Source organism: Sinocyclocheilus anshuiensis, unplaced genomic scaffold, assembly GCF_001515605.1.
Source record: "Sinocyclocheilus anshuiensis isolate Anshui unplaced genomic scaffold, SAMN03320099.WGS_v1.1 scaffold392, whole genome shotgun sequence".
NCBI lineage: Eukaryota > Metazoa > Chordata > Actinopteri > Cypriniformes > Cyprinidae > Sinocyclocheilus > Sinocyclocheilus anshuiensis.
Genome location: NW_015557091.1, coordinates 4,954,992 through 4,970,128, shown reverse-complemented (window position 1 = coordinate 4,970,128; position 15,137 = coordinate 4,954,992). Strand labels below are relative to the sequence as shown.

The 15,137-nt window shown below is 34.5% G+C and overlaps 1 protein-coding gene across 1 annotated transcript in view; it reads right to left on the bottom strand.

Moving 5' to 3' along the window:
- Positions 1-658: 658 nt before the first annotated feature.
- Positions 659-15,137, bottom strand: part of LOC107677161 (5'-AMP-activated protein kinase subunit gamma-2-like) — a 58,301-nt gene continuing 43,822 nt past the window's right edge. The window contains exons 5-13 of the mRNA XM_016471946.1: positions 10,543-10,601; positions 6,915-6,960; positions 6,762-6,816; positions 6,407-6,533; positions 5,562-5,727; positions 5,422-5,459; positions 5,185-5,331; positions 3,334-3,427; positions 659-1,413 (exon numbers count right to left, since the gene is read on the bottom strand). Coding sequence (XP_016327432.1) covers positions 1,376-1,413; positions 3,334-3,427; positions 5,185-5,331; positions 5,422-5,459; positions 5,562-5,727; positions 6,407-6,533; positions 6,762-6,816; positions 6,915-6,960; positions 10,543-10,601 — 770 coding nt within the window. The 3' untranslated portion in view covers positions 659-1,375. The remainder of the gene's footprint in view (positions 1,414-3,333; positions 3,428-5,184; positions 5,332-5,421; positions 5,460-5,561; positions 5,728-6,406; positions 6,534-6,761; positions 6,817-6,914; positions 6,961-10,542; positions 10,602-15,137) is intronic.

Below are 15,137 nucleotides of genomic sequence, written 5' to 3'. Positions count from 1 at the left end.
TGTGTGTGTGTGTGTGTGTTTTATGTTGTAAAAATGGCTTGCCAAACAACACAAAAATGTTTCAGATTTTGTTTATTCGTTTTTATTTAACTGTAAATAAAAAACGAATCTGAAGCATGATTATCCTTTAGCATTCTCATGCCAGTGATGTGAATTTATCTCTGGACATTACTCTTTCATAACAACAACAACAGTAACATCTGCAAAAACAAATGACGAAAACTTAAAATATGAAGTATTACAAACATCGAACACACAAAAAAATAGACCTTTCTCTTGCGCTTGTAGATTCCTCAGACAGAAGCTCTGCGTGCGTGTACAGTACAATTGATACAAACAAGAGGTCAGTCGCCTCATGGACAGGAAAAAAAAAGATGGGATTTTAAGGTTGAATTGCATTGAACATCAAGACATTGATCAGCACGTGGTTTTACTGCATAGGGGCTCCATAGATCTTTCCATCTCACACTTAGATATCGCTTTTAAAATTACAAAAGTGTTAAATATAAATAAATAAACATTTTAATTATCATTTACAGCATCATTTCAAAAACATCAAGAAAATAATGAACACCCAAAGTGAAGAAATGTCGAGCTCTGCAATAAATAAAATCAGTGACACGCACTAAAACAGCAAAACGGGGCTTTTGGTTTTTTAAACAACTGTAACATTCACTTTGATATATTTAAACATTCAATTAATCTTGTTCTATTGGCAACCAGTAGTGGGCGATAACTGCTGGACAGAAGGCACCATAGACAGATACAGAGGAAAGCATTTCTGTCTGCATTTACAAAGGGACTGTGGCGGAGAAAGACTAAACGAGTTCCTAAATTCAGGAGTAGTCAAAAGTACAAATATGTGAACTGGCTCATACGCCACAAGCCGAAAATCGTATATACACGAGGAACAAACAGTCATAACATGCACTGAATACTGAGATTATTACTGAATGCCCTGCGAACGCACAGACACCCCCCTCCAACAGAGGCGATTATGGTACAGTCCGTAGTCTGTGTGCAGACCACTATTCAAACACCAGATGGCGTAGTTTTAGGTCTAGCTAAAGGTATAGTTATCATAGTGTGCGTGCAGAAGCTTAGTGTGATATAATAGGTAGAGTTCACAGTATCCTTCTGAATAAGAGATGATCCACCTTAATCGCCCCATACGGCCAATACGTCCATCTAGAAATCAGATAACAGACCAAATAACCAGTCCGTGTAACTCTTCATTTGTGATCTAACAGCGCACATCTAGGTCAAGTTCCCTGGTTCCACTCTTTCATTCTGAGATGTGGCCCAAACTTGTGGTCTCCGCTTCCACTTCAGTCTCTTACAGCAACATCACATGACCCAGCAATCTCCGCTAGCATCACTCCGTCTCTGCTTCGCTCTCCTTCCGGGTCATACCTGCAAAAGAGTAGACAATATGTAAAAGAGGTCTTTTTTAGTTGCAATACTGCTTACAACCACTAGTAGGCAGCTTGTGAGCATGTATTTTCAACTAAGGCTGCACAGAGACATACATGGATTCCTGCCGAATTTAGTTCTAGACAGCCTGTAGTCCACCTGCTAGTAATAAGGATGAAGTATTTTTATAGGCCCAAACCCAGAAATTAGCATTTAACTAAACTAGTGCCCTTTTACAGCTTTGTAGTGTTTTTAATCGTACTCTTGCAAACTATTCTAACTCACACATTCAGGGAAAATGTATTTTTTTTAATAAAAACTGAAAGAGTTGATAGAAGCTTCATGGTGGTGACATTTTTGATTTAAAATTCATTAAAGTTGTGTTCACTTGTGAAGATAAACAAAACATACTAATCACTTTTTTATTGGTCAGGGAGCTTATTTTCTGCAATAATCCAAAAACCAATGGAAAAATCCTGTTGGGATTTTGTCAAGGGATCCAGGGTGATGCTAATTCTTGGGTTGGCCTACAAAAATACATCATCACTGCAGTGCTCTGTCAAAATCATCTGGTTTAGAGTGTTTTATATAAGTTGCAGGAAGGTCCATCTCCAGGAGCAGGACCAACCACAGGGCAGAATGTCTTTTGATCTGCGCATACTATTTGCAATATTAGCAGCATCACATCTGCTACTTAGGATTCATAACACTCTTCACAGAAGCAATTAATATGCAGTATTATAAATTCACAGCCAACAAGGCAGACACCCAGCACACAGTGACCTCTCAGAAGGAAATCCAGAAAGTTTGAGTTAAATAGAGAGACGTGTATTATGTCCCATCATCTGATTTTGATTTAGATGTCCGTCATAGATGTACATCATATTTATTGGTTATGCAGTTCTGTTTATAAGTTTACATTCCCTTTTTTTTGTAACAAAACTGAAAATCTGTGAAACATACACATCTTAAGTAGCTTCTGAAGGGCAATATTAAATGAAAAAAATTACACTCCCTGTAACACACTCTGCTCTTAATTAATCGTGATTCCTTCTTAAGCATCAGTGAATGTTTTCACCTTTTGTAATAGTTGTATGTTGTATAAGTGTGTGAAGATGGATTTCAAAATCATAGTCACTGTTGGAAAGGGTTCAAATATGCAGAAGATGCTAGAAAACCAAAGAATGTGCAGGACCTGAAGGATTTTTCTGAAGAAAAATGAGCAGTTTAACTGCTCAGAACAAGAACTCATGAACAACTATCAAAAAACAAAAACAGTTGTTGATCATCCATATAATGACATTAAATTATTATTAAATTCAAACTTTTGGTTCATTTATATACATTAGATTATTATTTTGTCTTGTGCACCATATGTAAACATTTGTTATGCAAAACAGCTCATTCAGGACAGTATTAAAAAATAATATGATCCTCTTATTTTGTTAAAACAATGAACATTTTCCATATTTTGCTAGGGTATGTAAATTTATGAGCAGAAATGTATAATGATCTTAGTGGGAAGACCTACGACATTATGTGTATGCATGGACAGAGCGTGTGGTTGAGTTACTGCAGGACACTATCCATCAGCAGACAGGAAGCCCTGCAGTGGGAGGGGCTCTGATGTACTGCAAGTGCCTCATTAATCAAAATCATATGCGGTGAAATGTGGGCGTGCACACATATACACACACACACTGCCCTCTGGAATCAAAGCCAATCATGTCTGGTTCTGTGGTGGAAACAGAAAGTATAAGTTGGCACATGCCATCCTCGCACACATCATGAGCCAGGCAGAAGTCATGCACCGTCTCCTTGACCTCAGCAGTGGAGGTAGTACCTGTGGCTCGGGCGAGAGAGGATGGGAGGAGGAGGGTCCTGCTGGAAATGTGCTTTAGGAATGCTGAGCATTGATACCTGCGGGGTTGAGAACAAGTGCCTGGAGGATGTCCGACAGAGAGACGATGCCCACGATGCTGCCGTTCTCATCCACCACCACCAGTCTGTGCACCTGACCGAGGACAGATACACATCAGCATCTAGAGCAGTCCTAGAGTATCTAGGAAAACGAACATCTCTAGACTATCTCCACTTTTGTGACCTAGAGTAGCTCTAAAATATTGAGAACCTAAAGCAAAGTTAAAGAGCCACTCTAGCATATCTCCTCTATAGTGAATTAGAGAAGCTCTTGAATATCTACAAACAAGAGTCACTAAAATATGATCTCAATAAAGTCTAAGAGTAGCTCTAGAGCATCTGTTACCCAGTTGATCAAGAATAACCCATCTACAGTGAACTAGAGCACCTCTATAATATCTAGAAACAAGAGTAACAAAAATAACACCTCTATAAAGACTAAGAGCAGCTCTAGAGCATCTGTTACCCAGTTGATCTAGAATATCACATCTATAGCGAACTAGAGCAGGTCTATAATATCTAGAAACAAGAGTGACAAGAATAACACCTCTGTAACAACTAACAGCAGCTCTGGAGCATCTATTAACCAGTTGATCTAGAATATACCTTCTAGAGTAACAGAAACAAAAGCAAAGACCAAGAACAACTCAAGCATATCTCCTCTATAGTGAATTAGAGAAGCTCTTGAATATCTACAAACAAGAGCCACACTAAAACATGATCACAATAACGGCTAAGAGCAGCTCTAGAGCATCTGTTACCCAGTTGATCTAGAATAACCCATCTATATCACCATAGAATATATTTTCTATAGTGAATTAGAACAGCTATAGAATATATGGAACCAAGTGTGACACAAAAATATTACCAAAGAGCAGCTCTAGAGCATCTATTACTCAGATTATCTAGAATATCTCTTCTATCTCTAGAATACATTACCAAGAGTAACTTGAACAATTTCCTCTATAAAGACAAAAAGCAGTTGTTGAATATCTATATAGAATATCTATTTAGATCTTAGGTATATATCTAGAGCATCTATAGTATATCTAAATAAGAGCATATAAAAAGAGTATATAAAAGGAGCAAGGCTAGAACATCACCACTATAAAGAACAAGAGCAACTGTTGAAAAAAAAGAGCAGCTGCATAATTACTATTAGCAAGATCTGCTCTAGAATATATTACCAAGAGCAATTCTAAAATATTTCCTGTACAAAAAACAAGAGCAACTTTTGACTTTTTTAAAGCACTGTATAAAATACCTTACCAAGCGCTGCTCTAGAATATCTATTACTAAGAGTGACTATTTTTTTTCTATAAAGAGGTTAAGCACCTGCTAAATGTTACCAGAGTAAATATATATCCAAGAGATGCTCTAGAATAAATTACTAAGGGCAACACAAAAATTTTTCCTCTATAAAGAGCAAGAACATTTGCACAATATCTATTACAGCTCCAGCATATCTCATCTGTACTGAACTAGAGAAACGACTATGAAGACCTGCCTATCTATAAGCAAGATCTGCTCTAGAATATATCACCAAGAGCAACTTTACAATACTTCCTCTATAAAGAGTTAGAGCAACTGTTGACTGTTACCAAGAGCAGATGTATAATACCTATTACAAAGAGCTGTTCTAAAATAAATTACCAAGAACAACTCAAAAAATGTTCCTCTATAAAGAGCAAGAGCAGTTGCAGAATACATACTACAAAGAGCTAGTCTAGCTTATTTCCTCAATAGTGACCTAAAGCATCTAAAGAAAAGCAAGTACATATCCATTTTTGGTCATAATAAAAAAGGTTGCAGATTTATGAGGACAGAAAGGAAGACAATGGGAAAGCTCACCTCAGCCTTGACTATACGATCTACTATCGTTTCCAGTGTCTCAAATCTGTTGCACTTCATGACCCCTTCAAAGTACTGTGACCTGTGCATCAGTGCCTGTGTCACACTAATGTCCAGGTTGTTGTACATCTTTTCAGCAGCAAGATTCTACAAACACACAAAGATAATTAACGTCTGTAGTACAGGTCAAACGTTTTCCACATTCAACAATAAAATAAATACATATACTGTACTTACAATGACATCAAATTTGGAATAAATATCTACAACTTTTCCTAAAAGGCAAAAATACACAGGAAAAAGTTTTAAATAAGTAATTTCATGAGTGTAAGAGTATTGGAATACACAAAATCTGTCTCTTTTCTTTTGAATCATACCTGACTCATCCACCACAGGCAGTGCTGACACTCTCCTCTCCACAAAGATGCTGAGTGCTTTGATGATTGGCGTGTCGGGGTGGATGAAGGCAATGTTGCTGTAGGTCCCAATGCTCAGCTCCTCCAGTTTCTGCTTCATAAAGGCGGGCTTTGGCATCTCACACACCTGAGACACATAAACACAAGCTACTTTCAGCTTTTGAATATTTTATAATTCAAGCAACATAAGAACATGAATAATTCTAGTAATAATAGGAATTATATTGGCTGTCTGCCCTGTTTGTCAAACAAAAAACACTTTCTGAGACTTTTTAGTATACAAAGTACATTTTATTTTCCCCTGCAGTGCAGTTCTATGCAAGCTATACTGCTGAGACTTTAACTAACCTCTGTCTTTCAAATACTTTGTGAGAGATGGAAGCTGTTTACACTGCTGAAGTATATAAAAGGCCATGGAATTGTGATCAGATAGATGACATTAATCTAGGGACTGTCTCTTCCTCTTCCTCTTCATCTGCTCTACCCCTCCCTTCCTCTGCACTTTTTCATCCTATTCATTCAATTCCTTCCTCATTCTTTGTCACTCTGGAGGAAATGACTGTGCGCTTCATTACAGCATCAGTTAAACCTCAAACCCTGCCAAAACCAGCCAGCTAAAACCTTACTAAATGCACAAGTGATACACATAGAACATACTTATTCATTCAATTCCTTCCTCATTCTTTGTCACTCTGGAGGAAATGACTGTGCGCTTCATTACAGCATCAGTTAAACCTCAAACCCTGCCAAAACCAGCCAGCTAAAACCTTACTAAATGCACAAGTGATACACATTAATGAACTTACAAACAGCTGAAGGAATTTCAGGATCCTTTTGTGCGTCAAAATGTAAAGTGCATTTCCACTGACAGGGTCGATGACGGGTAACCGGTGGATCTTGTTTTTGATCAGTGAATACACAGCATCAAATATGCTGAAACACAAAACATACAGAGACAGAGAATGTCAATTTCACTGCGGTGACATAGGGAACAGAAGGGAGACTTCAGAGGACCCTGATGAAATTCAGAGGTTTGCCCTTCAAGACTACGTGCACTGAATTATTTAATACACTGAAAATAAGATCACCCTACAGCATGCAACTTCCCATAGTAAGGCAATAAATGACATGCATGCTAACACAGAAATGAATTGCTCTTACCTTGCATCTGGAGATATGTTCACTAAAGGCTTAAATGTTTCTTGTAGATAGAGCTCTGTTGTAAAAAAAGAAAAAAAGGAAACATGAAATATAACATCTAGAAAAGCATAAAACACGAAGCACTAGAAAGAACCACCTGTGAAGATTTCTTACCTCTCCACGTCTCAATTTTATGCTCCTCAAGCTCATAGATTTGTACCTGAAACAAAACAAGAGATTGTTACTCAAATTGCAAACATATTCACATTTTAATGAAATTCTCACAGTATACAGTAATAATAATAATTATAATTATTATTAGTAGTAGTAGTACAGTAGTAGTAATAGTAGCAGTTAGTAGTAGTAGAATTACATTTAAATATAAGTATAATTATATTATATATAATATTAGTATAATTTCTATATTTTTATTATAATAAAGTTATTGTAATCAATTATATTATTTTATTCTAAAAAAATTCAAATCTAAATTATGTAACATAAAATAGCACTATGTAACATTAACAAACCATACTTATAATAATAACAATAATTATCATCATGCTAATAAAAAATATTATAATAATATGACTTTTATGATCATTATTATTATTATTATATAAAAACACATCTAACAATCTTGATGTAACTTAAAAGCAATGTGTAACTTATTGAAAATCCATATTTATTTATAGTAACAATAACAATAATAATAATAATAATATATTATTATTATCATTGTTGTTGTTGTTGTTAGCATTATAATTAGACATTTAGGTTTATAATAACAAGTTTAAATGTTTATAATAATAATAATAATAATAATAATAATAATAATGACAATAATAATAATGACGATGATGATTATTATGTAAATGAACATATTTCATTAGGGATACACCGAAATGAAAATTCTGGGCCGAAGCCAAAACCGAAAATTCTGGATGCACTTGGATGAAAACCGAAACCGAAAATGCTTTTCAATAATCATTTATTATGAAATACTACAAAATACAATACAATAATACAATACAGTAATATAATAATATAGAATAATTTTGTAAGACTTTTTAATTTAACTTAATTTAATACAAGCTAATAAATTAACCACACTTTTACCAAAAGTACAACAATAAAATTGGACCGAAAATATATTAATATTAAATATCAATATATTATGTTTATTCAGTTCTATGCAACAGAATCAGAATATGTTTTCCGTGCATATTTCTGGCCATTTTTCTCTTTCGGCCAAAAACCGAAAATGCCATTTTCAGCTGATAATTTTCAGTGGCCAAAATTTTGTTGCATCCCTATATTTTATAATTAATAATATTATAAGCTCTTGAGCCATTGTGAGCAAAGCGAACATTAACTTTCCTCATTTGGCCAAAACCAAGGCATTTCTTTATTAAAAAAAATTCATACAAATTTCCTGCAACACAATGTGACACAGGCATCTGTTGAGTAGTGAGAATTTGAGACAGACGAGGTACAGATGTGTGTTCAGAAACCAAGAACAGCTTTAGGCACTGATTTCTGGAACTGGTAAAAAGTGATGCAGGATTGTAGTCCCGACCCTTAGAAACAGTAACGCTGACTAAGTGAAAGTGAGACGCACATCATCTAAACAGCAGGCTTCCCACAGCGGCACCAATTAAAGAGCCGCACTACACTGCTGATGCAGGCTAACGTCTAAACCCACATGACTAATCATAAAAGCACGGCTGATCAGAGGATGCACAGCCTCCTGCTTCCATATGTTAGCTAATGATTACTGTGGACACGAGCTCTTGCATGCGCGTGTGCAACTTTCAGTGCGTGATAAGACCGAAGGGACAGGAAAATGGGTTAATGCTGAAGCTCACGATTTCTTGGAGGCTCTGGAGGGCAATGCTTGTGAGAGAGCGCTTGCGAGCATGTGACAGAGCTTAAAGGGGACATATTCTTTATTGTAGATATAAATTCTATATAAAGATTTTGTAGATATGAAGTCCACTACACAGAATGCTGTACATTTAAGACTTCCGTGTGTGAATGATTTCTGTAAGAACTTGTTAATCTTTTCGGATAGTTTTATAGTTTGCTGGATTATTTATTAGGTCAGGTTAAATTGCTCAATACTGAACTGGTGTTGATATCTAAATGTGGGCCAAATCATGACCTATTTTTGCAGCTCACTTTCTTTTTAAGTAAAACATAAAGGATATAAATGTTTAGGGTTCAGTCCTTTTTTTTTTTTTACAGAAATTATTATTTTTATTCAGAAAGAATGCATTAAATAATCAAAAGTGATGCTAAAAATACATTTATAATATTACAAAAGATTACCATTTCAAACAAATGCTGTTCTTTTGAACTTTCTTTGAACTTTCCACAAAAATATTAACCAGCACAACTGTTTTCAACATTGATAATAATAATTACAAAAAATTCTTAAGCACCAAATCATCATGTTAGAATGATTTCTGAAGGTTTTTTTTGTTAGTCTAGTGGAGATTATTGTCAGTATGTTGTATGAATATAAATAATTAAGCCACAGCTGTGCCTTTTCTCTAAACGCAGGAAGAAGCTTTACAGCATTTTCAACTACTTCCTGTGTCTGCAGAAAAGAACTGATGGGATGTGAAAAGATGAGAGGATGTTGCTTTTACTCAAAGTGATTAGTGGTTTCTTTGCTCTTGCATAAATTCACATGAATCTGTATTTAAGAACAAAATGCAAAAACAAGGATATGAGCTTATAAATACTGATGAGCAGGAAGAGAAGTTTGTACGGTGAATTTGAGGCAGTGAATTATATCGTAAGAAGCAACTCCATATCGAAAATTAATGATAATGTTAAATTACAGCAGTATAACTTCATAACCGATGTGAGAAAACAAGCAATTTATTTACTATCCACATCAATTTAATTACTTTGCATGAGCAATTATTGGCACAAAAGACAACAGATGCTGAGGTGTTTCTGGAACGTTTAATCCTGATTCCTGAGCTCAGTGTGATCTGAACACAGTAATTGCAGAGCACTGTAGGTTATTATAAATGACGTGAGGTTCACGAAAGGCTCATGGCTATAAACAGCCCGTCTGCCAGCCGGCAAAGCTAAACGCAGCACTTTCACTGTATACATCTACATTCGCTATCAGTGACCAAGCAAAAATAAAATAATAAAATAAAATAAAATAAAATAAAATAAAATAAAATAAAATAAAATAATCAAGATGTTTCAGGCCTAAAAGTTCAGAATTTTGTCTGAAAACTGGAAAAAAATATAAGAAAGGCCATATACAAAGTTAAGTCTTAACTTTAATCAAATAAAAAAATAAAATGTAACAAAAGATAAATAAAAAAGAAGTAAAAAAGAATAAATAGATACATCAATAAAAATGTACTATGAAATTTATAAACACAATGGAGTATTCAGTATTTAGTATGTTCAGTATTTCTTAAAATAAATAAAATATACAAATAAAATAAAATAACATTTCCTAAAACAATGGTGCATGAAATCAAGATTATGTTTCAGGCCTAGGAGTTCACTATTTCTGCTGAAAACGAGAAAAAATATAAGAAATGCCATATAAAAAGTTCTGTTATATAAAAAAAAAAGGAAAATAAATGAACTAATAATAAAATAATCAATAGCTAAATTAAAGAATAAAAATAATATGACATTATAGAATATATAATATAATATTAACACAATAGAGTCTGAAATTGAGAGTACATTTCTGGCCAAGGACTTCAGCATTTCTTCTGAAAACTAGAAAAAATAACGTAAGACAGAATGCATTACATACCATGGGTGATTTGTAGTATCTGTGAAGTATGTTGATGAAGTCTGTGATAGTTAGCATGCCTGCAGAGAAACAAGAAAGACACATTAACTCTGAACTCGTTTCCCTTCTCCTAGTACAATGGAGCTCTTTGAGCAGGGAGGTTTTTACGGGATGTGGCGTTTTGCCAGCCGTGATCTAAAACAAATCAAAATAGATCTCAATATATAATCTTAACAGACTTCATCCACACAGATGAACATGATACTGGAGGAGACAGCAGGTCAACATCACTGCAGTGTCCTAGAGGAGAGTCACAGGAGTGATGAGTGTTATCTGAGAGGGCAGTATTTACAACATTAAATAAAGCCTGGTAGCAGACACTGTCTAAATCTGTGCCGGAGGAAAGTAGAGAGAGTTTCTGAGACGCTCACACTGCCACGGCGTAATCACTCTCTTGATTAAAAAGTGATGAAGGGTGCAGGCGTATTTATATCTGTTCCTGCCAAGCCGGCCCACATTATGTCTTCAGTCTTAATCAGCAAGAGGAGAAATGAGGGACATGAGCAGTGGCAGAGACCTGGTCTAGATGGTGTCAGTCTACAGAAACATACTCTATTTTTAAACTTGCTGAATTATTTACTGTCGTTTGATTGGTAAACAAATTGATTTCAAAATGAAGATCACTTAATTAATCACTTGTAAGATCTTTCATAAGATCATAATGTATTTTACAAAAAAAGTAACATCTTTAAATACTTAAGTAAATGTTTATTTTGCTTCAATAATATTACTGTTTTTATCACTTTATTATTTTTAATTTATTGTGACCATTTATTATGAATTTATTACGATATATAATATTATGATGATAACATAATAATAATAATATAATTGAATTTTATGTCAATTTATGTTCATAATATAGGTATACATTTTTATATTATTTACATAATATAAGTATTTTTTATATTATTGATATATTAGTTGCTATTTTATGTATTATTATTATTATTTCATTACATAATAATAATAATAATAATAATAAATTACTTGGTTTAATTTATATACTGTAAATAGTGTTTTTCTTAAGTTTCTGTACAATAGATTATATGAAATATTGTTTATGATTTCAGCATGTCACCCACCTTTTAGTTTGATAGTTCATAATATTTTACAGAACTCTATCATAATCAGAAGCAGTGTTAAATCATTTAAATATATTTAAGTAAATGTTTATTTAGCTTATTTAATAATATTGTTATTTTTTTTTATTTGAAAATAATAAATATTTGTTATTAATCATATTTAAATATTATATATAATATGCATAAAAAAATTATACACATATAATTTAACTATATATTAAATATTTGGTTAATTTAATTTAAACATTTGGTTTAATTTATAAGAAAAAAGTATGTTTTCAGTTATGTTTTTTTAAGTATGTCACCTTTTATGCAGTTCTAATGAGTGATTCAGAAATGCTTTGCAAATCATTCGACTTGATAGAAAGAACTCATTTGTTATATATCCGTTATATATATATAACTCCCAAACAGGTGTTCATACAGTCAAGTGATTCACAAATGTTTTGTGAATCAGTTTGACTAAAACCAGTTCAAAAGAACAATCATCTGACATCCCTAGTTCACGAAGTCTCATAAAGGAAGTGTGCCAAACTCAACTGACAGTGTGAACGTACAGAACAGCATCACATGCCCCTGATCAAACTGCAAATTATACATTTTTTAGCTGAAGAGCAAGTACTGGACCCGTCGTGGTGATTTAAGAGTTAAGCTGACAGAGATTCCTAACGGAGCTCTCAAAGGTGAGAGGTTTCAAAACCCCGCTAATTAATATCACCACCCACACCTCCACCTGCTCTCCTTCCCTCTGACAAACACACACAGCTCCATTTAACATTAATAACTTCTATTAATGACATGAGGGTGAGTAAACGATGACAGAATTTCATTTTTAGTGGACTATCTCTATAATAAGAGTTGTATTTGGGCCTGAGTCTACAGCAAGGTAAGTGACTCAGCACTTCAGACACACTCAAACGGCCCTTTATCAACGCTGAGAGGCTTATGGTAGACCAGCACAGATCAGCAGCCTGGGAAGAACAAGCAAATCTACCGAAACAGCTACAGCTGTCGACAAAAAGCAGGAAATATGAGGCTTTATGAGGCTGAGATTACATTTATAAATGGATTTTATTTATCAGATATGTGACACAGTGTTTACAGGGGCTTGTTAAAGACTGTATCCTGTAGATTGTCAGTTATGATTGTATTATCTCTCTTAAGAGGACAGATACTGTCCCTGGATGCCTCAGAGGACGTCTATTTACAGTTAGATATTTGATATTCAGTGGATCAGTCTCTGAGTCACTCTCTCAGGACGCTGATGAGTTTTCTCTCCGGTGACTCATTCAGTCTCTGTGGTTGGTGTTGAGAGGGTATCCCAGCATGACTCCTTCATAATGAAAGGACGAGTTTTATAAGGTGAAGGCACTTAATCTGGGTTATACATTATTTTTTTTAGATCAGGACTAAATGATTTTACCATCCTTGCTGATGTAATCAAGGACTTGTCTCTTTTTTCATTTATTTCTTATGTTATTATAGTCTCTCTTATAAGGACAGTTCACACAAAAATATAAATTCTATGATCATTTCCTCATTTTTTTGATTAATACATTTATTAACCAAAGTAAAATGTATTAATTTATATATTATAACTATATTATTATAAGATTTAAAAATAAATACCCGTTGACACGGTTAACCACCAGATCCTCCTGTCAACCCTACTTCTCTGTCTGCATGGCATCACTAGTTTCTGTCATTCAGAAACATGGCTTTTCATATCACTGCTATGCTGATGACACTCAACTCTACCTCTCTACCGACTATCCTGATGATCCGACGATAGCTGCTCACATCTCAGCTTGTCTAACAGACAATTCTTGCTGGATAAAGCCATCACCTTCAACTCAACCTTGCCAAGACAAAACTTCTTGTGGTTTCATCAAACCCATCGTTTCATCACAATTTCACCATCCAGTTAGGCTCATCAACCATAACTCCTTCAAAAACAGCCAGAAACCTTGGATTTATGATTGATGATCAGCTGACTTTCTCAGACCACATCGTTAAAACCCGGTCCTGCAGATTTGTTTTATTCAACATCAAGAAGATCAGGCCCTTTCTTTCAGGAAATGCTTCTCAACTCCTTGTTCAAGCTCTTGTTCTGTCCAGGCTGGACTATTGCAATGCTCTCTTGGCAGGTCTTCCAGCCAATTCTATCAAACCTTTACAATTAATCCAGAACGTGGCAGCAAGATACATTTTTAATGAGCCAAAAAGAATGCACGTCACACCTCTGTTTATCAATTTGCACTGTGCCCTCTAGAAGCTTGCGTTCTGCAAGTGAACGTCGCTTTATTGTGCCATCCCAAAGAGGCACAAAATCACTTTCACTGACTTTTAAATTAAATGTTCCCTACTGGTGGAATGGCCTGCCCAACTCAATCCGAGTAGCTGAGTCCTAAAAACACATCTCTTCCATCTTTATTTGACCCTCTAACTCTAGCACTCTCTATTCTAATTCTATTCTAAAAAAAAAAAAAATTGTCCCTTTTAGACTTGCACTCTATTCATTTACTGCTTGTTTTCTTTAAAAAAAAAAAATTAACACTAGCTTTTCTAATCTTTTTGTATTCTATCTATTTGTTTTCTTTTTATTTATTATACAATTAACAAAAGCAAAAAAGGCCTGTAACACTAGCTTGCTCTATTCTTTTTCTATTCTATCAGTTTTCTTTTTTTAATTTATTATATAATAATAAAAAAAAACTTGCTACGTGTACCGTTATGCTAACTGAGACTTGTTATAGCACTTGCATATCATTGCTCACGCCAGGAACATCGTCAACAAGCCAAGAGTCAATGAGGTGTGTTCAGATGTGTCCAAATGTTTGTAGAACTTGCTGTACCACCATCAACAGAAAATTATGTTAATGAAACTAAAATAAAACATTTTGTTTTATCTCAGGATGCCAATGTGAGGTTGATCAGAGAACTGCGAGAGGAAATTGATCGTCTGAAGAGCATGCTGCTCAGCTTTGAAATGGTACCAAACTTTAAAGGGATAGTTCACCCAAAAATGAAACTTCTGTTATTAATTACTCACCTTCATGTCGTTCCAAACCTGTAAGACCTTTGTTCATCTTCGAAACACAAATTAAGATATTTGATGAATTAAGATATTTGATGAAATTCTCTGACCTTCTCAATAATGCATTTCAGCACATTGTTAAAATAATTAATGTGACATCATCAGTGGATCAACTGTAATTTTACGAAGCTACGAGAATACTTTTTGTGCGCAAAGAATACGTTGTTTACGTTCAGATCAAAGCATAAACAACGTATTTTCATACATACGTTGCATACATTGTTTACGTATGTGATACTCTCCAAAATGGTGCCAGGGTGATGCGGAGACGACGAATTGTTGAATAAATTCATTATTTTTGTTTTCTTTGCACACACAAAGTATTCTCGTAACTTCATAAAATTACTGTAGAAACCACTGCTGTGACATGGACT